Below are 23,310 nucleotides of genomic sequence, written 5' to 3'. Positions count from 1 at the left end.
AGCTCGCGCGCGTCCGACGAGTTGCAGTTGCCTGCAAGAGCAGACGAGGCAACGTCAGACGAGGCACATGCGACGTCGCAAGCGTCATCAGCCCGAGTTGAGCAACAACTCGAGCTCCTATTGGCCCAATTTGGTACCGTTATGACTACATTGACCAATCAGCAGCAAGTACAGAACATTCCAGTGGAAACATCCACCCGGCGCCCACAAAGGCAGCTCATTCAAGAATTCTCAGCGGCTCGAGCACAACCGCAGCGAGTGCCGACGCCGTACGGGCCCCGCCGAGGAAACCCAAGCACAATAGAGGAACTTACCGCTGACGCCCTCACGCGTCAGAGCGAGCCGCCAAGAAACCCAAGACCGTCCGAGGCTGCAGCGCAGCCAGTCCAGACCGAGGCCAGGACCGACTCCGCTACGGACGAACCCATTGTTGGAGACCACAGATGCACGCGGTGCATGAACCAGAGTGGACACGTGCAGTTAAACGCAAAACTTACCGACAATAACTATCAGACGTGGCGGGTCGAGATTTGCTCCATTCTCGACGTCGCACACCTCTTGGATCCCATCATGGAGCGCGAAACGATGGCAGACCAACGTAACGAAGGACAGCGCGGCTGTTTCAAGCAACGACTGCGTGTTGCTCAACGTGAACTTACGATGGGACGTAGTCAAGAACTACAGATGCGATTTACAAATGTTATTCAACGTGCTGATCCTATCCTACTGTGGTGTACACTGGAAGATCACTTTGATAACCATCTTGGAGTAACCAGCGTGTTTCTCAAGCGAGATATGCTGAATCGTCGCCTGCAACGTGACGAACGACTTGACGATTACATTCGTGACATTGACGACTACCAGCAGAGACTTCGCCGCGCGAACAAGCAGTTGCCTGAGAAGGAAGCCGTCTCTATCCTATTGTCGAATACAGTGGGTGTGTACCCAGCGGTGGTAAACGAGCATGAAGTACGCATTGGACGTGATGAGTCCATTACGTGGGAGTAAGCGATCGGCGCCTTCGGCTCGCTGACCACTCACGCCAAGAGACCGAACTTCAGCAAGGACGTGGTGGAGGTGGACGTGCCGTCCAGCGAGATGTTGCATTTGTTGGTGGTCGTGGCGACGGACACAACGACGGAAGAGGACGTCGAAACTCGAGCAGCAGCCAAGCACGAGGCAACAACAACCGCAACAATCGTCGCAGCCGCAGCTCATCGCCGCGTGAGCGGAACAAGTGGCAGAAGAGCAAGAGCTCATTCAGTGCGAGGGATGACATCGCCAAGCGTAAGGCGAAGACGAAGTGCAACACGTGCGGAGAGCAAGGACATTGGAGTGGCCATCCTGAGTGGCGATCCTGAGTGCCGCCAGCGTAGCAACAACAGCAACTCCGGCAACAACTCGAGCAACCCGCCGCGCGGGATGATCGATGTGGTTACTGTGAGGACAGCCAAGGCGGCTGCACCGACTCAAGCTGAAGGACAAGAGCGTGTACTCGCACAACATCAACTACAAGGACAAGGACAAGGACTAGGACATGGTGGAGTGGGTGTTGGATAGCGGCGCGCAGACCAACGTCTCGAGCGACCTTACCTTGTTTACGGAGCTACACGAAGACTCAGTTGTAGAGCTAGTTTTCGGCAACGGCACAACCGAGCGCGCAACTGTGGGCACAGTGCTTATGCAAGTGCTGAACGAGCACACGGGCAAGATCGAGGAGCGCCTCCTTGATGACGTGAGCTACTCCAAGTCGGCTGCCTACAACCTGATCTCGCAGACCTACATGCAGTTCAAAGGAAACTCCAAAGTGCGCGTCTCACATGATCAGAAGACTACGTGGATGGTCAAGGACACCTTGAAGCTGCGCTTCAAGTATATCCGCGGGATGTACCGCATGTGGACGCCACGTCAGAGCAAGAGCGTGATAAGCATCAAGGCCAGTGAAGCTGAGAACCCCATGACGTTGCTGCACAATTGCATGGGCCACGTGAACATGGAGACTATCAAGACTATGGCAGGAAACTATAACTTTGGCATCAACATGCAGTCGAAGAATTTTGCTCTCTATGAATGCATTCCATGCTTAGAGTCAAAGACGAAGCGCATAAGCTACAAGCGCAAGCCGTCTCGCTCTACAAAGCTCTTGCACAAGCTTTGTGTCGACCTATGCAGTGTTGGAGTGGACACAATATCGAAGTCAAACCAGTTTCTATTGATTATCGACGAAGCTACGAGATACAAGTGGGGATTTCTATTAGCCTACAAAGACGAAGCCACGGAGCTGATTCAGAAGCAGATTCGCTGGATCCAGAGCCAGTTCCCGAAGGCGACCATCAAGATGCTGTTCTCTGATGGTGGTGGCGAGCTCGTCAACATGCAGCTCGAGACCTTCTGCAAGGCCTCGACATCGACACGCGCTCATCCAACCCCTACAGCCCGCAGGAGAACACTATCGTGGAGCGCATGAACCAGACCGCCATGCGGCAGGTCAGATCTATGCTACAAGCTACGCAAATGCCTATCTCATTATGGGGAGAAGCCTTCCTACATGCAATTGAGACGCTCAACAAGACGACGACGCCGGTGTTGAAGGACCAGCTGTCCCCGTACGAGGCCCTGTACGGAGAGCGGCCAGACCTCAGCGTGCTGCGCACGAGGGGGTGCTTGGTGCACGCGCACATCCCGACGACTCTCGGCAGAGAAAGGAGAAGCTCACTTTAAGGACGAAGATGTGCTTACTACTTGGCTACAGCGAGAATACCAAGGGCTATAAGCTGCTGAGCCTGCGCACAGGATCAGTGACGACGTGCAGAGATGGAAACATGAAGGCACATGAGAAGTACACGGTGAACACTGTGTATATTGATCAACTTCTTGCAAACACCTACGCTTACGGAGACTACGACCTACTTGCGGAGATCCCGATCGTGCCGATCCGGACGACAATGTCTACGTACCTGCAGCTGCCTGCAGAGCTTGCAGAAAGGCGAGCAGCGGAGATGGTGAAGCTGGTCACTGCTGGTGAGAGCCAGGACCAAAGTGTTGAAGTTGAAGCCGAGTCTGCGACTCGAAGTGGTGACCCACAGCTACCAAGCGAGGACGCTAAGAAGCCAGCCGCTTCAGTGGGAGGTTCCAAGCGGAAGAACACAAAGGGCAAGAATAAGGCGAAAGCATGTGCAAATCGAGTGGGAGCCTCGAAGACCAAGGACAGTCGACGTGACGCTCGCGAAGGCGAGAACTGGGATACATGCACGAAGAAGAAGTCGTCGCCAGACGACAGTGCAGCTACCTCGCGACCGAAGCGAAAGCAACAACCATCCGCCCGACTCAAGGACTACGTAGTGACGAATGTGACGAAGCAGAACGTCGAGGATGTGCAGATCCCCATTAGTCACAAGCATGCGGCAAGGTCAAAGAAGTGGAAGGAGTGGAAAGCAGCGATGCAAGTTGAGATGGACTCACAGCAGCACGAAACTTGGGTGCTCGTGCGACGCACGGAGGCCAAGGGCAAGCGTGTTATTTCGTGCAAGTGGGTGTACGCACTCAAGAGAGACTCTACGGGCCGGATCAAGCGATATAAGGCTCGACCAGTGATCAGAGGCTTTGTACAACGCATGGGCATCGACTACAGTGAAACATACGCACCTGTTATCAGATTTGAGACGATCAGATGCGTGATCGTATACGCACTGCAACGCGGATGGGCCATCTTGCAGTTCAACGGCAAGACCGCGTTCTTGTACGGTGATCCCGACGAGGAGGTCTATATGGAGCAGCCTCCAGGCTTTGGAGAAGACTCTACACGCTACGTATGCAAGCTACAGAAGAGTTTGTATGGGCTAAAGCAAGCGCCTCGCGGTTGGAACAAGACATTGCACAAGTTCCTGACGAAGATCGGACTCGAGCGCCTCGACTCTGACTACGGACTCTACGCCAGGAAAGTGGGAGGAGAAGTCACCATGTTGCTCACGGTGTATGTCGATGGGCTACTGCCCCTCGGCCCTAGTGACCTTTGCGCTAAGGTTGCTAAGCAACTCAGTGAGGAGTATGAACTCACATCTCTCGGACCAGTCAATTATCTACTAGGCGTGGAGATACTGATCGACATCGAGCGTCGACATGCGGTATTTTGTCAGCGGCAATATATTACGGAGGTGCTAAAGCGATTTCACATGGAGGGTTGCAATGCGGCTGCAACACCGGAAGCGCTGCGCGCTGAGGTGGTCATAGATGCAGAAGATGACTCCCCGCCCCCGTACCGAGAGCTCGTTGGTGCACTACAATATCTGGTCTAGGCCTCAAGGCCGGACATTGCGCACGCTGTGCGTAATCTCAGCAAGTACCTGTCCTGATTCGACCACACACACTACGCTATGGGAAAGAGGGTGCTACGCTACCTGAGTGGTACTCAAGACCACGGCTTAGTGATGGACATTGTTATTGGGAACGACGTCAAGCTGACGTGTTACACCGATGCTGACTACGCTAATGACCCTGATGAGCGAAAGAGTGTTAGCGGGTTCGTGACGTTCGTCAATGGTAACGTGGTTTCGTACGGATCAAGAAAGCAAGAGATCAACGCACAGAGCACAACGGAAGCAGAGTATATTGCCATAAATGAAGGTACGAAAGATCTACAGCGGCTACGTGGACTCTGTGAAGAACTATGCTGGGAGTTCGCGACTCCGGAGATTATCGGCGATAACAAGTCGTGCATCTATCTGACTGCCAAGCCTGGCAAGCACATCAAGAGCAAGCACATTATGAACAAGTTCCACTTGGTACACCACCTCGTGGAGGACGAGTAGCTCCGGATTCGCCATGTTGGCACCGACGACATGATCGCCGACGCGATGACGAAGCCGTTGCCGAAGGACAAGCTCGAACATTGTCGTGATGGGATAAAGGTGCTGCGCATCGACCGCCAGCAAGGCTCAGCTCGTTCAGTGGGAGCCAAACATCATCGCCATGCGTGAATGCAAGCTACTACTACTAGTTCATGCATGCGAAGGACAAGAAGGCGGAAAAGAGCTACCAAGGTGCTGCAGCGCAGCTAGAAGATACCAAGGCCATCGTGGTGAGCTCTACAAGGTGATCATGTTGAAGCTGCGCTTCGACAAGATCAAGTGGGAGTGTGAAGTATGGAGGAAGAGTCAGGACTGCATCCAGCTCAAACCTGAGGCTCATGTACCTCCAGGACGCGATGCTCGCGTCCAGAAGCCGGACTTCGACGGATTATTGGCTGGCGAGCCGCCAGCCCCATCCTACTGCTAATCCTACGAATAAATGTTACCGGGGTTTTTCCGTGTGCTGCTACACACTCGACAACTTGCGCCATCAAGAGCAAGCAGCAGCACTCGGTTTTTCTCCCCTGCTGGACTTTCAGTCCCTGCAACTAACTGTTGTTACGACTACTTCCTTCATCGCAATGGTCACCACTCGGCGCAGCCGAGGAGCGACCATAACTCAGTTTAGCTTTTATTTTAGATGTTTGCCTTCCCGCCTCCGCTTCGCTTCCGCGGGATAATTATTCCACCCCTCATGTGCCTAAATCGACTTCTTTATTTGTAATAAATATGGGTTTCATTTAGACCAGTCGCTACAAAATGTTGTGTTCCCAGTAAGCCGTGCAATTATTGCTACAAAGACTGAGCTCCTAGCATCATACTAACGATGCTTAAAACAGATAACTCTAGAGATCTTGACAAAGTCTCTTTATTATTGTTAGCGTTAACTGTACAGCTTCATCTTCCATCACCTGCACTTCAAATAGCACCTTTACAAACGCTTCACAATTTATTTAGTATAGCGTCGTGCTCGATTTCATGGACCGTTTCTGAAACTTAGCTCGAACCAATGCAAAGGATAGAAAAGGCCTGCTCTAAATACCCGTTTGTACTGCTTGTTTAAGCTTGTAATTAATATTTAACTTCTCATACCAAACTCAATGAAAGCTAAAACTTATTCAAGTTGTAATATATTTTATGCATGTAGCGTTCATTTGTGCTGATTAAGAATTACATGTTAAATAATGTGTCGCAAGACGCCTTGCTGTTGTTGTTGTTGACGGAAGTGTTTTTTATTTAATAGTTTATCGATAATTTCAGGATGGCTAAACGTCATTTAGGCTCCGAGTTTATTAACGTTTCTTTATGGGTCTACTTAGCCAGCTTTAATTAACACCCCTCGCTTACATGAGCTTAAGTGCTCCTTTTGGCTTGTCCCAGCAAAATCGGGTTAATGGTCACCGGTGGGCTAAGCAATCACTTGATCAATATAAAGACTCAACTAGTACAAGAGTTTATCCGCCCAGTTTCGCTTAGAGTAATACTACATCCCTCTCGCTTCGGACTCAGCTGCGTTTTGTTAATTTTCATACCTTTTTCTATCACTTTCGAACAAGCCTTCTCTTCAACATTCGCAAAACAAAAGGAGCGAGGACGTTTTTGGCGCGGTTAGCCAGGATCATGCGCACAAGGACATGAGCTGTTCATGACAATGGTGTAGCAATGGCAACGAAGAAGATCACGCCAGGTTCAAGAAACGGGTCGATTTGAGGAAGCTCCGGAAAGTGGAAGTCGATTTTGAAGCCCGCACAAGTGAGACCGAAGACGAATCCTACAATTGCTGAAAGCGTGTAGATGTGCTTCCATGTGTATTGCGACACTGGATTGTGTACAAGCGCTAACGCTGTTGCCAGTTCTTGTCATTTTCCCAATACCAAAATGCTGAGTTTTGGCGGGTGCTTTTTCTGTCATTTACGGTAATTTACAGTGTACAGCTTCTACTGTGCAATTCAGAGTTTTCCAATCGTAAAGCTTTAGCTATAATCTGCCAATTTAGAAATTAACAAATTATAGAATTTATGGTAAACTTTTCTCAAACAATTCTCCATCACCTCGTCGCAGGTCATCAGTCCAAAAAACCACGCGCCTCGATCTGAAGTTACACCAGCTACAGACGTGGCAGTACCAGTCGTACCGGCGATAATGTCTCCTCTTCCTCCTCACAGTCCCTCCAGCATCGATCGCATCAACACTGCTTTGGAAACTGTAGTAGAGCAACCTCCACCGGCGACTGGTACTTTGCGAGTGTGCCAGGCAACGGAAGATGAATGGAACTCGTTTGTTGACAGTGACGGACACAGCGTTCGACCCAATTATCTCGAGTGGTTTGCGGACACTGGAGAGATCCACGTGATCGAGTTTGCCGACGCGCCTCACCAGAAATTTATTACCGAGTTCATTCGACATTCATCACTCGACAAGCCATTTGTTGGTCGATTGCTCGCAGGGTACTTTGCCGCCACGAACTCGCAAGGAAGACGATGGTGTCCAGACACCAGTTATGGGCCACACCGAACAACGCACGGGGTCTGTCCTTCCCCCGGGCATTCCAATAATTGACGACTTTCGGGCGATCAAGGTTGAGATTGGAGTCTCACAGTCGTGGGGCATTACACATGGAGAGCTCGACCACAAAGCGATATCGGTTTGGGCTGCGATGCCAGGAGTTGAGTACGTGCTGTGTGTGAAGCTCGATGTCGACTTTGCGAACGCCGAATACAAGTTGTACGATGCTCGAGTACGTCGTCCACTGGTCCAGCTGGCACCACTTCCAATTGTCACTTCAAGAACCGTAATCCAGTTGGACGGACGTCGAGTCCTCGGTATTCCGCCAGGGATGGCGCTCCCGGTAGCTTTCCCGGCAACTCTGTCGGTGGATTTGTACCCTCCATTGCTCTGGGCAATGCGGTAACCCTTGGCGAGAAAGTTAGAAGTTACTGCGTCACCATTCGGACTAAAGAAATACATTGGTTTGGTCGAATCGACCCAGTCGCACTTATACGGATCAATATGGTACCTATCCTCAGGGGGGAAACGCCACACAAAGAAGCAGCACGCGAGGTCGACGCCCCGCGCCTCCTGCAGAGTCTCCCTGCGTCCTCCAGCGCCGGCCATGATTGACCCGTCCAAGGACAAATTCGCATACTTCAAGGACAACATCCAGACAGCCGAGGATAAGGTCCGTTCTGTCCCAAATCTGACGACGTACTGTATTCGCTCTCTAATTGTTACACCAATTACCGTGATTAGGAAGAGTTCGACGCCAGCCAGTACTACTACCATCGCGACGAATTCTCAAGCTCCAAGGGCCCTAGTAGTAGTAGCAACGGCCTAAGCAGCAGCGGAGGACCCCATCTCAGTCTCTCGTCGTTTCACGCAATGGGCAGCGGCCTCATGGACGACGACACCGCAGAACCCAATTTGGCGCAGCTACACAGCTCGTACTCGGGCTACAGCAGTGGTTTGATGCAAGGCGCGTCTAGTTCGGTCAGTTGTAGCAGCTTTTGAGCTTAATCGCGCTTGGTTTTAACGTTTTAATTATTACTGTTGCAGTTTCTGAGCGGATCCGGTGTGGGTCGAATGCCAGTAGGTACAAGTACAATTCCGCCCTCGCATGAGCTGCACCGTATCAGTTCCGGTACGTACGAGAGCGAGAAAAATAGTATTCTGGTGCAATTGTAGTAATTTATTTTCATTCATTGATTACAGGGCGGAGTTTCCCGCTGTCGACGGAGAATAAAGCGCCAGACATGTCCGAGTTCCCTGCGCTAGGCTCGAGGTAAGTGAAGAAGAAAAAAATCTGTTGATTTTGATGTTACGACGCTGAAATAACCAAGTAAAACCCCACGCTGTACAGGATGGGGGCTTTATCTCTAGACGCGAGTTTTGAAGGCTCCGCAGCGGAGCGAATGCGAGCTCCAGCGTCCGAGTTTGTGATCCAGAAAGAAGATTTCCCTGCGCTCTCGACGTTCGGACCTGGTGTGAGTGACAAGAGTCCGCTGGGAGCTCCGACGGAGTTAAAACGACACTCGAGCTTCACTTCGTCTGCAGCGGATGGCATGTTGTCGTCACGGTTGGAGCAGCAGAAAGGAGGCACGTCCATAGGTAGTCGAGTGGGCGGCGCGATGCAAGCAGCAGGGTCCAGTGGCAGCGTAAATCTAGGCACCGAGGCGTTCGATCACTTCCGAGCACCGCGACAGGACGAGCAGACGGGAGCTGGCAACGGCGAGCTGGATCCGAGCAACCAGTACGGACTTTTGGGCATGCTGCACACCATCATCCGACCAGACAATGGCGACGCGACCAAGAACTTGGCTATGGGCTGCGATCTCACGTCGCTGGGCTTAAATCTCAACTCGGCAGAGTATGTTTTTTCTTATATTTTTTATTTTTTTTTTGCTAACTTTTATTTTTTTTTATTGTTTTGTAGACCGTTGTATCCAACGTTTGCATCGCCCTGGTCTGAAGAACAATTGACAAAAGAGCCGCAGTTCTCGTTGCCACTGTGCTATTACAACCAGCCTCCAGTGCTCAAGACGACGCACTTGTCCAAATTCCACCTCGAGACGCTGTTCTTCGTCTTCTATTCGATGCCTAAGGACGTCTTGCAAGCGTACGCCGCACAGGAACTCTACAGTCGCGAGTGGAGATACCACGCGGAGCTCAAGACGTGGCTGAAGCGCGCATCTCCGGCAGATGCGGCGCTGTTAGCTGGCAACGCGAGCTCTTCTGTAGGGGGAGCAAGCAACGGATCCCCCACTGGCGCAACGGGTAACGGCAGCATTGGATCTATCGGTAGCGCCATGGGCTCAGGCACGGGACCTTCATTAGCCACCAGCAACATGACGCCGCAGTTCTTGTACTTCGACACGGCCACATGGGAACGACGTGTGTTCACGGGGAACATCAACTCGATCAGTGGCGGCTTGGTGGGCGAGGACGAGATCCGAGTCAAGTTTAACGCGTCTTCGTAATATACCACGAACACCTGTGTACCTACTGTAGTTGTAATTATTCTAAAGTTGTGATGGTGTTTTTTTTTTTTGGCTGTAAAGAGAGCAGGGGGCAGAGCAGCTAGGAAACCAACTAGACTTTCGCTCGTCTAGATGTCTGCACACTGATGCGCTTTCCTCTCTATTTTTTTTATTAAATTTTCAGACCTCCCAGTTATGTGCACTGGCTGCTTCATCGCAGTATGCGGAGATCTGCACACTTCCCCATATATAAAATTTAAATCATGGCCGCGTCGTCGACTTTTGCCGTTCATCCACATGAGGCGTCCACATGGCACTTCCCGCCGAGAGCAAATTCCAGTTGTTTGACACGTTCTTGTTGCATTTGGCGAGTCGCTACAAGCTCCTGCTTTTCGACCTGCAGCTTCGCCACATGAGCGGCGCTGTCTGCTACTTGCTGAGAGAGTTGAGACGTGGCCACTGCGTGCTTCTGCTCCAGAGCAGCAACTTTGATCGTCGTCTCGAGCGAGAGTTGCTTCTCGCGCTTACTGTGGCTTCGTTTCGCACTTTCCAGTTGCACTCGAAGAGATCTTTTTAAAAAAAAATAGGTAAGTTACTGAGTGGCAGGAAAAGTTACGGGGTAAAATAACGTACTGAGTCTCTCGTTGAGCGTCGATCACGATGGCGTGCATCCGAGCTCGCAGTCGCGTGAGCTGCAGCTTGGCAGTCGCCTCGCCATCCTTTGGCTTGTGCACACAGTCACACGAAGTTTCAGCAGCTTCGTCCTCTTCTATCGGTGCTGACCATCGTCTGAGTGGGTTATTTTCCAGTCGCTCGTTCTCTCCAGTCCTGACTGCGTCAACTTCGTCATCTCCGTTGCCTCGGATCAACGTCTGAAGCTCGATGATTTTCTGTACGGATAGCAAAAAAACAGTCACAAAAGTTGTACGACCAGAGAATAAAAAGTGTACCCACTTACAGTCTGCATGAGTTGCTGTTCGGATGCGCGTCGCTTCTTCTCGTCCTCCAGACTCTTGACTAGTAGCGCTACTTGTTGACGCAGCATCGTCACTTCATCTGCGCTCTCGTCTTCTTCATCGTCGGACGGAATCGGTCCGTCAATGAAGTTCCCGATCGGAATTGGACTGCTGCACCCACTACTGTAGTTGCTAGGCATATTACTCTCGTAGCTTCCGAACTCCGGGAACATGGGCGAAAGACACTGATACGGTGCCGTTTGAGCCGTGGGGTCTCGTTTTTCCAATGGACTACTAGCAAAAGCTCTCGGGCTGTGCACCATAGAGACCATAGCAGCCGACGCAGCTGAACACCGACGTCGGGGGCTGTGGAGTGGAGAGCTCGAGGCATTTTCAACCGGTGTTCCTACTAGCCGATGGAGTACGGAGCGAGGAACTCCACCGACTTGTGGCTCCTGCATATGCCGCAACGCATTGCTTTGCCACGCTGCTACCATATGCGAGCGTCGACGACCGACGGGCCACGTGCTGGCAGGATGCTGCTCTGCTGAGGCTTCGTCAAGTCTCGACGCGACCGATTCAAGTTTGGTTCTGGTCGTCACGGTTGGAGACGTCGAAAGGCGTGCCGTTGCGCCTGGTGGTTCCATGGCCAGCTAACTCCCTTCTGCGATCGAAGGGCTTGGCTCGTACGCGGGTGGGCGTGAGTGTTTGAATGCTGGACAAACCGGGGCTCTCTCTCTACTGTTGTGAACCTACCAGACCTCGAAGTCGGAGTAACGCCCGAAGTACAGTAGGATCGAAGCGAAAGGGATAACTTAGGATAAACCAGAAGCCGCCCCGAAAAAGCACCAAGAACGAATCAAAACGACGCCAAATGGCGAGTGTTTCCTGCTGTCCCGTACTAATTGTTGTCTCAAAAACTGTAGCACGAAGTAGCTGACAAGAATTTGGTTTTCACGAAACTACTAAGAGCTTGTACGACAGAATCAGTACAATTTTTTTTACGAATATGGAGATCTTTTTTAGGACTATCCACATCGGATAAAAGGCAAAGATCGCAACGGAGAAATCAATCGATCCTTAAAAGGCATGAAACTTGAGACGCCGTAACCGATTCACGTCGTGCTCCGAATATCTGATTCCGCTTTTGTCCCCCCCACACATCTTCCATCCCGGCTCGTCTTCATGGCACCAAAATGTTGCGCTCACAGCCAAATCGATCTTATCATTGCGCTCAATTTGACTATTCGGGCAAGTTGAAGTTGTAGACAGAAAAAAGTATCTTTGGCGATCCGTTTCGCAAGACTCCAGACAAGAGTCCAGAATGAACTACCGGAGTGCTAAGTTGGTCTGCAAACAGCACAAGTATTGAACAACGGCCCGATGATGCCCACCTCCAAGCACTCTGATCTAGTAATACCCATCTCTCCCGCTGCAGGGTAAGGAAGGGTATTTACTTAAATTGGTGGCAGCGAAATGCACCCCACTGCAATGGGATGCTGCACAAAATTGCCAGTGGCAATTTTGACGAGTTGCCGGTTTTTGTTTTTTCAGCTGACTGATAACAGCTACAGTACTGCACCCCGTTTTCGCGGGGGTGGACCATATAGGATTTGCAAATTAATCCATATTTAGAATACAAACAATCATTCATTTCGACTCAGGACAATCACATCACGAAGTTTATCAAAGGTCCAAGGGCGCGAAAACGGGGTATGAGGACAGCAACCTACGCTCGGCAAATTACTCTAGCATGGTAGACAGTTTTTGAAAAAAGTGCTATATGTGGCATCTCCCCAAACATTTGCCAAGTCTAAACATTTTTCTCGCTCTCAGCAAAAATCTTCCTTGCAATCCCCTTCGATTAGAATGCGCACGAAGGTACCTGCTGTCACTCACCTGAACAGACACCGTATTTGTTCGCGTTACCTTTAACGAACGAGAAAACGACTGAGAAACGACTATTAACTTACGCTTCGAATCCGGGAAAGTATCCGGCCGCATGGAGGGACGACAATGTTCTAGATACCAAAGATATTGCCTCTCTGGAGCTCTTCCAGCAGAGGAGAGATGATGGTGATCATGAGCAGGTAGGTGATGATCCCTAGAAACAGCGAGATCGGGAGTGCCGGTAACGCATCATAGCGAGCGAGCAAGCACAGCGTAATGGCCAGACCCTGAGTAACAACCAACGTTAGGTTTCACCTCTTCGAGTTACCCTACAGTAGAGCAATCTTACCACGAGGATACTGAGGAAACAGGCTGCGAATACGTCGAAACCGTGTAGCGACGCTCGGGCGACCAGCACGCTGTAGAAAATGAAGTCTCCTAGACCCAATTTGATAGATTTGTCCTCATCTCCCTCTTGGTTATAGCTGGAGCCACCTGCAAAGGCAGGATACGTGTCCATGGAAGTTCCAAACACAGCGCCAATGTCTGGATACGGCTGTTGTTGGGACACGTAGTCGACGCAGTAGTAAGAGTACAGATTTCGCCACAGACGCAGCTGGTTGCGCTCAAACCTCGTAGCAAGTTCTTCACTTCGGTTCTGACACTGCGAGTTCTGGTCGTACAGAAAAGAATGAACTTGCCGTCGAAACAGGTCAACGCTAACTGCTCCGTGGCCTTGAAGCACACTTTCGCCCGGTGCTGCAAGTAGCAAACGACGAATGAAAATCTCCTCTGGTACAGTATCTCGAGTCGCGAATCTCCGTCTCTCCCCAATATGAAAATTTTCCACCTCTGCTTCGAATAGAAGACCTGGAATCGGAGTCCCCTTTTCCTGTATGAGATCAACTAGACAACGTAGAGGCCCCACGGGTGTTAAAACGGCGAAAAGGTCCCAGAATCCTAGAAGGAGTAAAAGCATCCACACACTCCACTACCATCGCAGCAAATTAGTCCACGGGTACCTCCAATATGACGATATTTTTCCCACCTTACCTCGGGTAATTGAGCGAGTTGCCACGCGACGATGACACTGGTGGCGATGAGATACCCACGCTCCAATGTTCCAGGAATACCCTTCTGGTAAAAAATACTAAGCACACCGACCATCGCGAAGTTGTACATGACAATTGTGAGCGAGATGCGATCGATGACCCAGTGCAGATTCCCACACAGAACGATGACGACGAGCTTGGAGCCCATGAGTCCAAGTAACACCGCCGAGTACATGATGCAGTACCAGGCGAAGAGATGCACGCCGTTGCATTTGTAGAGCAACACGACGCCAAATGTGAGGAAGGCGATAAAGATAATCACCAGAAGCGCGTTGAGAAGCGCTTCTTCTGTTTTCTCAGCTGTAGACAGCTCGGATGAGTCGATATCTTGGTAGTACATGTACGTTCTGATTCACAAAACCGATTTTAGTAAAAAAAAAAACTTTAAAAAAAACCTTTGCTAAAAGCTTACTTCATGGCTTGTGTCATGACAGGGTCGGAGATGTATGTGGCAGCGAGACTGTAGAACGACACAAAAATATTAAAAACGTGCACAATTTGTACGCACATGGATTAATTACCTCGAGCAGATGATCGCATTCGAGACCGGCCACACGACTGCGAAGAAGCTGTTGAGTTGGTGGATCACTGTTCCTAAGTCGACCTGCTCACTCTCTTGCTGCAGTTGTCGCTCTTTGCGAGGTGCATGGTACACTCTGCTCTTGTCCAGCAGAGGTTCCTCGTACATCGTCGAGCTTTGAACACACACCGCGCAGTCAAACTAACAGCCTAAAAGAGTACATCATTTCATTGCCACTTACTTGCTCTCGTCACCTGACATACTCATGTAGTGCACGCTCGCCAAGCTCCTCGTATCCGACCTTGCATTCCCCATCAACAGCGATTACAGAAGATACGAAAGAGACTAGTAAGATCCTTAGACAAGATGCCCCACCAAAGGTCACCCACCACGCCCAACGTAACGTCCTGAACTCCAAGTTTACGACGAAAAGCAGCAAAGAAAAGAAAAAACAAACGAGAGGAGCGATGGGACCCAAGAAGAAAGGGAAGAAAGGCAAGAAGGGCAAGAAAGAGGAAGAATTGCCGCCAGAGGAGCCCTCAGGTGCGTCCCGTAACATGATTAAAGCTCTAGTTTTAGTGTTAATTTGTATCATCTCGTAGAGTATGACACGATGGACGTGCCGATGCTGAAGGAGGTGATCCAGATGCTGAGACAGCAACTGGAGAAGGCACAAGTGGATCGCAACTACGTACAACACGAACGGGTACGCATGGTCTCTACTATCTTTCTCTAAAATATCACCAACCCTCTCTCTATTATGACCAGGACATGATCGAGTCTTTCTACGAGATCACCAAGCAGGAGATCCAGGACCACGAGAACCAAATCATGGCCAAAGACCGCGAGATGGAGATCATGGAAGACAACCATCGCGTCGAAGTGCGTGTGTACGTACAGAAAGTGAAGCACTTGGACTACGAACACAAGAACAATCTCAAGCGCGTCCAGACGGACGGCACGGGTCACATGGACGAGGAGCAGGATCTGCACGAGCACCGAGAGACCGTGTTACGCAGCACCAAGCAGTCGCTCAAGCTCGAGCTCAAAGAGCGAGATTTGTCCAATGAGGACGAGACGGAGCAGATGAAACAAGCGCACGAGAAGAACCTCATGAAGCTGCGCGAACAGTTCGAGAAGAACAACGCGGCGCTGGAAAGTCGCTGTCAACTGCGTCTCCGAGACCTCCAAGAGTCGCTCGAACTGCGACGTAAAGTCGACATCCACGAGATCGAAGAGCGTAAGAACTTGCACATCAACGACCTGATGAAAAACCACGAAAAGGCCTTTACACAGATCAAAAACTATTATAACGACATCACCAAAGACAACTTGCGTCTCATTGACTCGCTTAAGAACGAGATCGCTGCGATGAAGAAGAAAGCGGCGGCGAACACGAAGCTCATGCACGACGTGTCGCAAGAGAACAAGCGGCTGTCGGAGCCTTTAGCGGCTGCGATTCAAGAGGTAGAACACTTACGCCATGAGCTTAAAGACGAGCAGAAGGACAAGCTGTCGCTACGTAACGCTAAGGCCAGACTACTGTATCTAGCTCAACAAGTAAACGACCTTAAGCAACGTCAAGCGGAGCTCACGATGAGCTACAGAACGATGGAGTCGGACCGCAACGCACTGTACGACACGTTCGAACACACGGTGCAGACTATTCACAAGAAGGGCGAGTGCAAGAACCTCATCTTGGAGCAGCGGTTGGCTTCAATGGACGATCAACACGCACGAAAAGGCGCCCAGCTGCAGGAGATTCTACTGGCGGCAAACCTCGACCCAGTGCAGGCGCGCAGAGTGACGGAGACGCTGGGCACGCTGCTGGACTCGAAGAACTCCAAGATTCGCACACTCCAGTACAGTGTCGCCAAGGAGAGCAAGGCTTTTAATGACAGTTTACGTACCTTCACACAGAAGTTGACCCAGTTTGGCATCCCAGAGGAGGAGATCCGAGCTCTCGGATTCAAATCACTGGCCTCCAATACCAACGTGAACCCAGCCGGACTGGTAGCAACGGAGTAATCTTTGCTTATTGATGAATGGATGCAGCTATTTTGTACTACTTGGTGGGTTTGGTGACGATGTAGGTAGGGTACTGCGTTCAGAAAAAGTATAAACAAAAGTACCCCTTGATAATGAAGGAAATTCTAGACCTATCAAAGCGGATGTAGGTTATTATTATTATGTAGAACGAGCGCCGCACCTACGCGGCGGTAGTTTAGTATTTTTAATTAAGATTAGCTTTGGCCTTCCTGCCTTCGGCGGGATAATTATTGAAAAAATCTGCTGAACCCCTGTATACCTAAATCGATTTTTCTTTAATCAGCACCATGTTTCCAGACTGAAATAATTATTCAAACTAGCCGAGCGCCGCCGCTACGCGGCGGTAAAGTAGGTTTAGTTCTACACGTTTTGGCATCCCCGCCTCCGCTACGCTTCGGCGGGATAACTATTGAAAAAAACGCTGAACCCACGTGTACCTAAATCGATTTTTTTTAATTTATTAATTTGGGTCAGCATCATGCTTACCAGATTTTCGAATTAAATATTCTAATGATCTTATATCAAGATTCTTGATGCAATCTCTTTTTTATTGCTGGCTATCACTGTATCTTCATCCTCCATCCAAAACCACCGGCACTTTAAATAACATTCATACAAACGCTACACAATATGTGTAGTTTAGCGTTGTGCTCGATATCACGGGCCATTTCTGAGCCGCTATGAAACTTAGCTCACATCAGCGCAAACGATAGTAATGGCCTGTCCAGTTTGCACTACTTATTAACACCTGCCTGCACTGCCTATTTCAGCTTAAAGATTGTTCACTTCTCATATCAAACTCAATGAAAGCTAAAACAAAATATTCAAATTTTACTATTTTTAATGTATGTGGCGCTCATTTTGTGCTGATTCAGAATTAGCACTCGAATCTGTGTCAGTTATGATTGAAGCACTTAGATATTGTGTCGCAAGACGCCTTGCTGCTGTTGCTGTTGACGGTAGTGTTTTCTATTTGATAATTTAACGATGATTCCAGGATTATTGGACGTCATTTAGGCTCCAAGTTTATTAACGTTTCTTTATGGTGTCTGCTTCGCCAACTATAATTAGCACCTCTCATGTTTTGTTGTTCTATTGCCGCTCCATTTATACGGGTATCCTACGCCCCTGTCGGCGACCCGTCCGCCAGCTAAGTAGTATCGGATTTTGCTGCCTAACAACTCTTAGAAAACAATGGCTTACAGCAGTCTCTTAGAAAACAATGGCTACAGCAGTAACACATATGAGTTCATTCTATTCAATCTAAAACTATGTATCTTTATGGATCAGGTGACAACGTTTATTGGCACAGCGTTGTTTTTACGGCCAGCTTCTGTTGTACGTTTGGCAGCTCTAAATCAGTCACCTCACACTCAGATATGTTCTTAATATTTCTACAGCAAAACATTTGTGGCTATTATTTTAGTCATTGTAACTTGCAGAAACTATTAGAAACATAGTATTACGTATATTAAAGTATGGCCTCGAAAACACGCATTCCTACGTGCACGCTAAGCACCTTGCAGCATAGGAAGCCGCTGATGGTCCGCGTGGTCTCGTGCCGGTACTTGCGCATCAGTTGTAGTCAGGACGACCACCCAATCTTTCGACGCTACTATGCCAGGTACCGTAACGCTATTATAGCCGTCCACTATAAAGAACGCTGACTCGTCGTGATGACTCACTAATCTATCGAAATAAGGTAAAGCTTGTAAATAATTTTTATATTCTATTAATTTTTCAGTACCTCTATGTAATAAACCTATATGAGAATCAGCTTTTTGAACACCTTCACCATTTAATTCTATGATTAAACGTAAAACACCGTGCTAGCCTTGATACTTTAGGACTAGCGCTCTGGGCGCCTGCTCCGCGGACGCTAGGTCATGGTTGGTTGGTGTAGTGTGGGCTGACCGCCTCTGCTGCGCTGCGGCGGATTAAAGAGCATTTCGAAATCAAAGCTAAATGTATTATATGCATTACGTGACCTACCAAGACCGCGTTCCAAAGATCTCTCCGTACACAATATGGTCAGTGTGTACGTTCCCGTCCTCATCGATGGCCTCTGGATCCACAGCAATTTTGATCGCCTTCCTTGAAGTCACTCTCGACAACGCCACATAAAGCTGCCCATGTGCAAAGACCGGTGATTCCAAGTAGATACCCACGTGGTGGATCGATTGTCCTTGGGCCTTGTTGATAGTCATGGCAAACGCTGGAACCACGGGGAACTGCTTACGCTTAAGTTTGAGCGGGAACTCCTTGTCATCGTCCTCACTATAAATGACGATCCGAGGAATGAACACCTTCTTAACCTTGAACGGCCCGGACATAATGCTGGCCTCGATGATTCTCTCGCGCAGTAATACAGCCCGAAGCCGCGTTCCATTACAAAGTCCTGCGTCGCTATTCAGGTTTCTAATCATGATGATAGGTGTTCCAACCTTCAAAACAATCCTGTGCGGAGGGATACCGGAGAAGTTAAGAGAGTTCAAGAGCTCCGGCTCAAACATTTTTGCATCCGCGACCCCTTCGAGGCTGTCCACCGAGAGGTACTCCTTCGTTTCACCCGATAGCCGTTCCGCAACCATGTCGTTGATACGCCGAACACTTGCATTTGTGGGGGCTAGTATGGCTCGCTCAACGAAGTATTCATCGGGTAAATTCTCAGTATCAACGCCCGGGTATACCGCATGTATCATGGCGTTGACGTTGCGGACTCGTCGGTCTTTTTCAACTTCGTTCAAGTCTCGCTCGTGTTTCTCGTCCGCCGGAGGTAGTAGCCTGAAACTTGGGGGGGGGGGCTCCAAATCCGCGTCTTCTACATCAGAGGTCATTTGTTGTACCCGTCGTTCTGGAATGATGCACATGTCGCGTGGAAGGCATATATCGCCATCACCGATCTCATGGTTGACTGGGTAACGGCCTTCTCCAATTTGAAGTAAAAATTCAGAGAATTCCGCTAGCTCAGCCGCGCTGGCCGCGTCTGGGGTGGTGCGGACACGCATGTTCTCGGACAGCCGCACTTGACGCAAATGCTCCCATAGGGGCGAAGACTTAAAGCAAGCTTGAATTGTCTCCGCACGCGTAGCATCCTTTAGTACAGGTAGAATCTGGCACCACCATTACCTTTCCGGCGAACGGCTCCAGCTCGTTCTTCATAATATCCCGAAGCGACCTGTCAACAGCCTCAAAGCAAGCCCGGTTCATCATCGGCGCTTCGTCCCAAATGATTTACCTTTCCGGCGAACGGCTCCAGCTCGTTCTTCATAATATCCCGAAGCGACCTGTCAACAGCCTTAAAGCAAGCCCGGTTCATCATCGGTGCTTCGTCCCAAATGATCAAACTCGCGCTACGAATCAATTCGGCTTTTTGGATCTACCATGAAAGGCTGCACGTCGACGTCTCTGTTAGTTTGAGGGGAATCCGGAACGTCGAATGCGCGGTATGACCTCCAATTAACAAAGTGGCTGCAATCCCACTCGATGCAACCGCGATGGCAGTCTTACGTTGCATTCGAACGCGAGCGAGTATTTGCTCGAGTAGAAACGACTTTCCTGTTCCACCTGGACCATCCAAAAAGAAAAGCTTCTCCCCTCCAGCCGGTCTGCTCACAGCAGCAATAACTGGGTCAAAAATATCCCTCTGGTTGCTGTTCAAGTGGCCTGCCTGCTCCGCAACATGTTCCAGTTCGTTTTGGGGGTACGCGTCAAGCTCTTGCTGGACAACATCAGCAGACGCTGTATTCGGGTCGTCCACGTGAGCAGATACACCGCCGTAATCGACTAGCAGAGGAAGGCCGTACATGTCGAGGGACTTTTGGTTCGAAACCAAGTAATCAGCCAAGTTCTTCAACGCCTTGTACTCCGTCATTCGAAGACGCACCTCCTCTTCGCGTACATTATGCAGGTCTGCGTCTCTTTACTCAATGCTTCGTATATGATCCTCTGACATATCCTTCTTGAACTTGTCCCATAGATCTTTGGCATCGCCAGGCATCGAGTAAACCAAAATGATGCCGAAGAGTTGGCGTAGCTGGTACGGCATCTTGACCTCGGCGGCCTCGCGTAAGCAATGTATCCACTCGTCGTCATTTTCCAAATACCCAAGCGCCAAAGCTGCTTGCTGATGTGTAGGATGTTCCGTACCATCCACCGTTCGAAGATCCGATAAGGACTTAGGAGAGCGTCGGTTACACAGGAGAAGTCGCAAGTAGAAGCGTTCTGGGTCCTGCGGAGATACGTGTACCAAGCGTCCCAGGGAAGCAACGTACTTCTTATACGGCTCACGTCTTGTGTTCCGTCCACCTGTACTCCCGCGGCACATCCTTGTACAGTAGATTGGCCGTAGCTTCTGGGCTACGCGCGCACAGTTTGAAAAACTCCGTCAGCATTGATCTGTCCCCGCGGTTAATCAAGTTGTGAAGCTGGGGGGTCGTCGCTTGGTCGCGATAAGCAACCATACTCATTCTTTCCAAATGGATAGGTATCGTTACGACAGAATGTGTTGATCCTTGTGTTGGATGCATGAATAGCCGCATGCAAGCTTCTACCGGAGAAATATACCTCCCGAGGAGATACTGAAGAATTTCGTTCGCCCGAATTTCTTCGCCTTCTATCGAGATTGTCGTCATGTCCGAGCCCTCATAGACGTACTTGTAGATGTACTTAATGGCCTTGTTCGCGGCACAAACCTCGACGTTGATGTGGCAGCTGTATTTTTGCGACAGGAACGGATTGAACGGGACCACCCATTGATTGATGGTCGCGTTGTCCCATACTTTCCCCTTATGGCACAACATTTTATCCGGACGGCGACCACGCTTGTACGTGGGGTATTTGTCGGAGGTCATCACCGTTTCGTCCGCGAGCGCCTTTGGAAACTTCTTGGAACACCTCCCGTTCTTCATGCACGGGCAGTTCGGGTTATGTTGACCACAGGGTCCATGCAGCATATTGGAAATCACCGTATAGTACAGCTCGGGGTACTTCTCTTTATCCGGGTGCTCCGCGGACACCAGCTTATCGACGTCTTCCTTGGTAGTGGGCTTGTCCTCCGGACGCAGGATAAGCAGTATGTGGGCGTGGGGAAGACCACGCTTCTGATATTCCACTACATGGACTCGAGCGGCTTGAATTCCCAGTACACCCTCAGCGAGATCCTTGTTAAGAGCTTTTAGTTTCTTCATGAACACGCGAGCCACAATGTCCGGTCGGTCGGATGCTTTAACTCCACGGCGTAAGTTTTCCTTGATCTCAGGCCAGTTCGGGCTGCATGTCATCGTAATGAACAGGTTCGGGGCTCCTGTTTCACGGACGATAGCCATGGCATCCAAGAAGCGTTGGTACATGTAGCGCGGGCCACCTGTAAGCTTCGGAGGTATGATGATCTTGCGTCCAACCTCACCCGCATCTGGCTCCGCTGACTTCTGCTCCGTATTATTCCCACGCCGAGTACTACGTATGGCCGCCTCGTCGTCAGCTACCATTCTGTGGATTTCAGCAGACTCGCCACGCAACGCGTCCGTGAGTCCCTGGAGGGTTTCCAACCGATACTGGAGCTGGTACTTCAGGCGCTCTTGTTCGCATTTGGCCCATTGGTCAACGCAGTATTGCTGCGTCAGTCGCCCACCGCGCAGGATAAGAGAGTTACTAACCGTCCGGCCGTAAAGCAGATACGCCTCATATTCCCGAATGGACATGTTAAGGGGTCACCGTGGCGATCGACGGGATTACCAACGTAGGGGATATCGTAAGTCCATCCATTCTCCCCATAGGGAAACAGTAGAGGGTACTTCAATGGGTCGTAGATAACGCTCGTCTCAAAGATGCGCTTGAAACCTCCTCCTGTCGTGTGTAGGATAATATCCCGATGCTCAGCCGCGTTTGTGTCGATCACAACGGCTGCCACCTCTGATGCCGTTGGGGTGTTATGCGTACCCGGGTTCGCATTCCGTGTGACGTGCAGACGTAGCCTAACGTGACCCCCCTTCGGAAGAAAAGTACTCAAGGCTAATGACGGATCATGGTCATCAACGTCTTCCCCTGCCGCTTGGCGTCGCTCGTGCTCCCTGATGGCTGCTGCATACGCATCCCAACCACGATTTATCCGAAATCTACGCGCGTTGATAAATTCTTGTGTATAGGGGTTGTGCGCCACCATCATCTGGTCAATCGTTTCCATGACGGCGCGATCGAGGCCTTGCGTCATGTTCATATGGCTTCGCACACGTGCATCCATGTCTGGATCGTTAAAGTAAACTTGGGCATACATGGAGCGACCGAAGGTAGGAGGTAGTAACGACCCCATGCGATGGCACACTGACCTTGTACACGGAAGTTGTAGACACCATTCCGTGTCACGCTTTCGTCAACGTTTAGAGGCCAAGTTCGCGAAGCTCCCATGGACGTAAATGCGAATACGTTGTTGTAGGCTCGGATTGACCGCATGAAAGTCGGGTTTTCGAAAAGTGTTAGAAGCGCATCAGGTGCTGTTCGCGAAGTCGGAGCGAACACCAGTCCGTTACGACAACAGCATCCGTCTGTCTCTTGCGGAAACTTCCAAGCGTTGCAGTAGTGACAAACTCGCTCGTTCTCCCCGCTGTCGTCCGTGTAACGCGTAAAGCAGTGGCGGCCCTCGGAGACTCTGGAAGGGTCAAAACTTTCGTGGTGTGCGAGGCCCTTCTTATACTGGCGAGACCACCGGCGGAACCGCTCGTGCTCTTTTCGCTGACCCCTTTGTTCTTCCGTCATGGCTTCTCTTCGAGCTCTGTGCGCGGCTGCGTCCCGACCACGCTCTGCTTGACGCTGCTCATACGCCATGTCTCCTCTGTGGTCTCTCCGTGAAGCCGTATTTTGATCGCGCTCAGATTGACGCTGCTCATTTGACATGCCTTCCCGGCGAACTTTGTGCTCCACTGCATCGCGAATCCGTGCATTTTGACTGACCTCCTCTGGTCTTGT

The 23,310-nt window shown here is 50.3% G+C and overlaps 4 protein-coding genes across 4 annotated transcripts; 2 read left to right on the top strand and 2 right to left on the bottom strand.

Annotated features, from left to right (window-relative positions):
• Nucleotides 1–7,347: 7,347 nt before the first annotated feature.
• On the top strand, nt 7,348–9,846 carry PITG_17345 (uncharacterized protein; the record flags this gene model as incomplete). Its single annotated transcript, XM_002896798.1, has 7 exons — nt 7,348–7,669; nt 7,874–8,025; nt 8,097–8,333; nt 8,400–8,484; nt 8,556–8,625; nt 8,704–9,210; nt 9,277–9,846. 7 exons carry the CDS (start codon nt 7,348–7,350, stop codon nt 9,818–9,820), a joined length of 1,917 nt encoding a protein of 638 aa, XP_002896844.1.
• A 137-nt stretch (nt 9,847–9,983) lies between these two features.
• PITG_17344 (cleavage induced hypothetical protein) lies at nt 9,984–11,535 on the bottom strand (the record flags this gene model as incomplete). Its single annotated transcript, XM_002896797.1, has 3 exons — nt 9,984–10,389; nt 10,454–10,710; nt 10,779–11,535. The coding sequence occupies 3 exons, from the start codon at nt 11,271–11,273 to the stop codon at nt 10,110–10,112; spliced, it is 1,032 nt and encodes a 343-aa protein (XP_002896843.1).
• Nucleotides 11,536–12,970: 1,435 nt separating this feature from the next.
• PITG_17343 (presenilin-like protein) lies at nt 12,971–14,613 on the bottom strand (the record flags this gene model as incomplete). Its single annotated transcript, XM_002896796.1, has 5 exons — nt 12,971–13,129; nt 13,202–13,657; nt 13,720–14,125; nt 14,300–14,473; nt 14,540–14,613. 5 exons carry the CDS (start codon nt 14,611–14,613, stop codon nt 12,971–12,973), a joined length of 1,269 nt encoding a protein of 422 aa, XP_002896842.1.
• Nucleotides 14,614–14,743: 130 nt separating this feature from the next.
• PITG_17342 (Sporangia Induced Dynein Regulatory Complex Protein) lies at nt 14,744–16,359 on the top strand (the record flags this gene model as incomplete). The annotated part of the gene is made up of 3 exons (XM_002896795.1): nt 14,744–14,841; nt 14,901–15,004; nt 15,067–16,359. 3 exons carry the CDS (start codon nt 14,766–14,768, stop codon nt 16,324–16,326), a joined length of 1,440 nt encoding a protein of 479 aa, XP_002896841.1.
• Between the last annotated feature and the right edge of the window lie 6,951 nt (nt 16,360–23,310).

This window comes from Phytophthora infestans, genomic scaffold (assembly GCF_000142945.1).
Source record: "Phytophthora infestans T30-4 supercont1.53 genomic scaffold, whole genome shotgun sequence".
Lineage (NCBI taxonomy): Eukaryota > Oomycota > Peronosporomycetes > Peronosporales > Peronosporaceae > Phytophthora > Phytophthora infestans.
The sequence above is the reverse complement of the archived record's forward strand: the minus strand, read 5'-3'. Positions and strand labels throughout refer to the sequence as shown.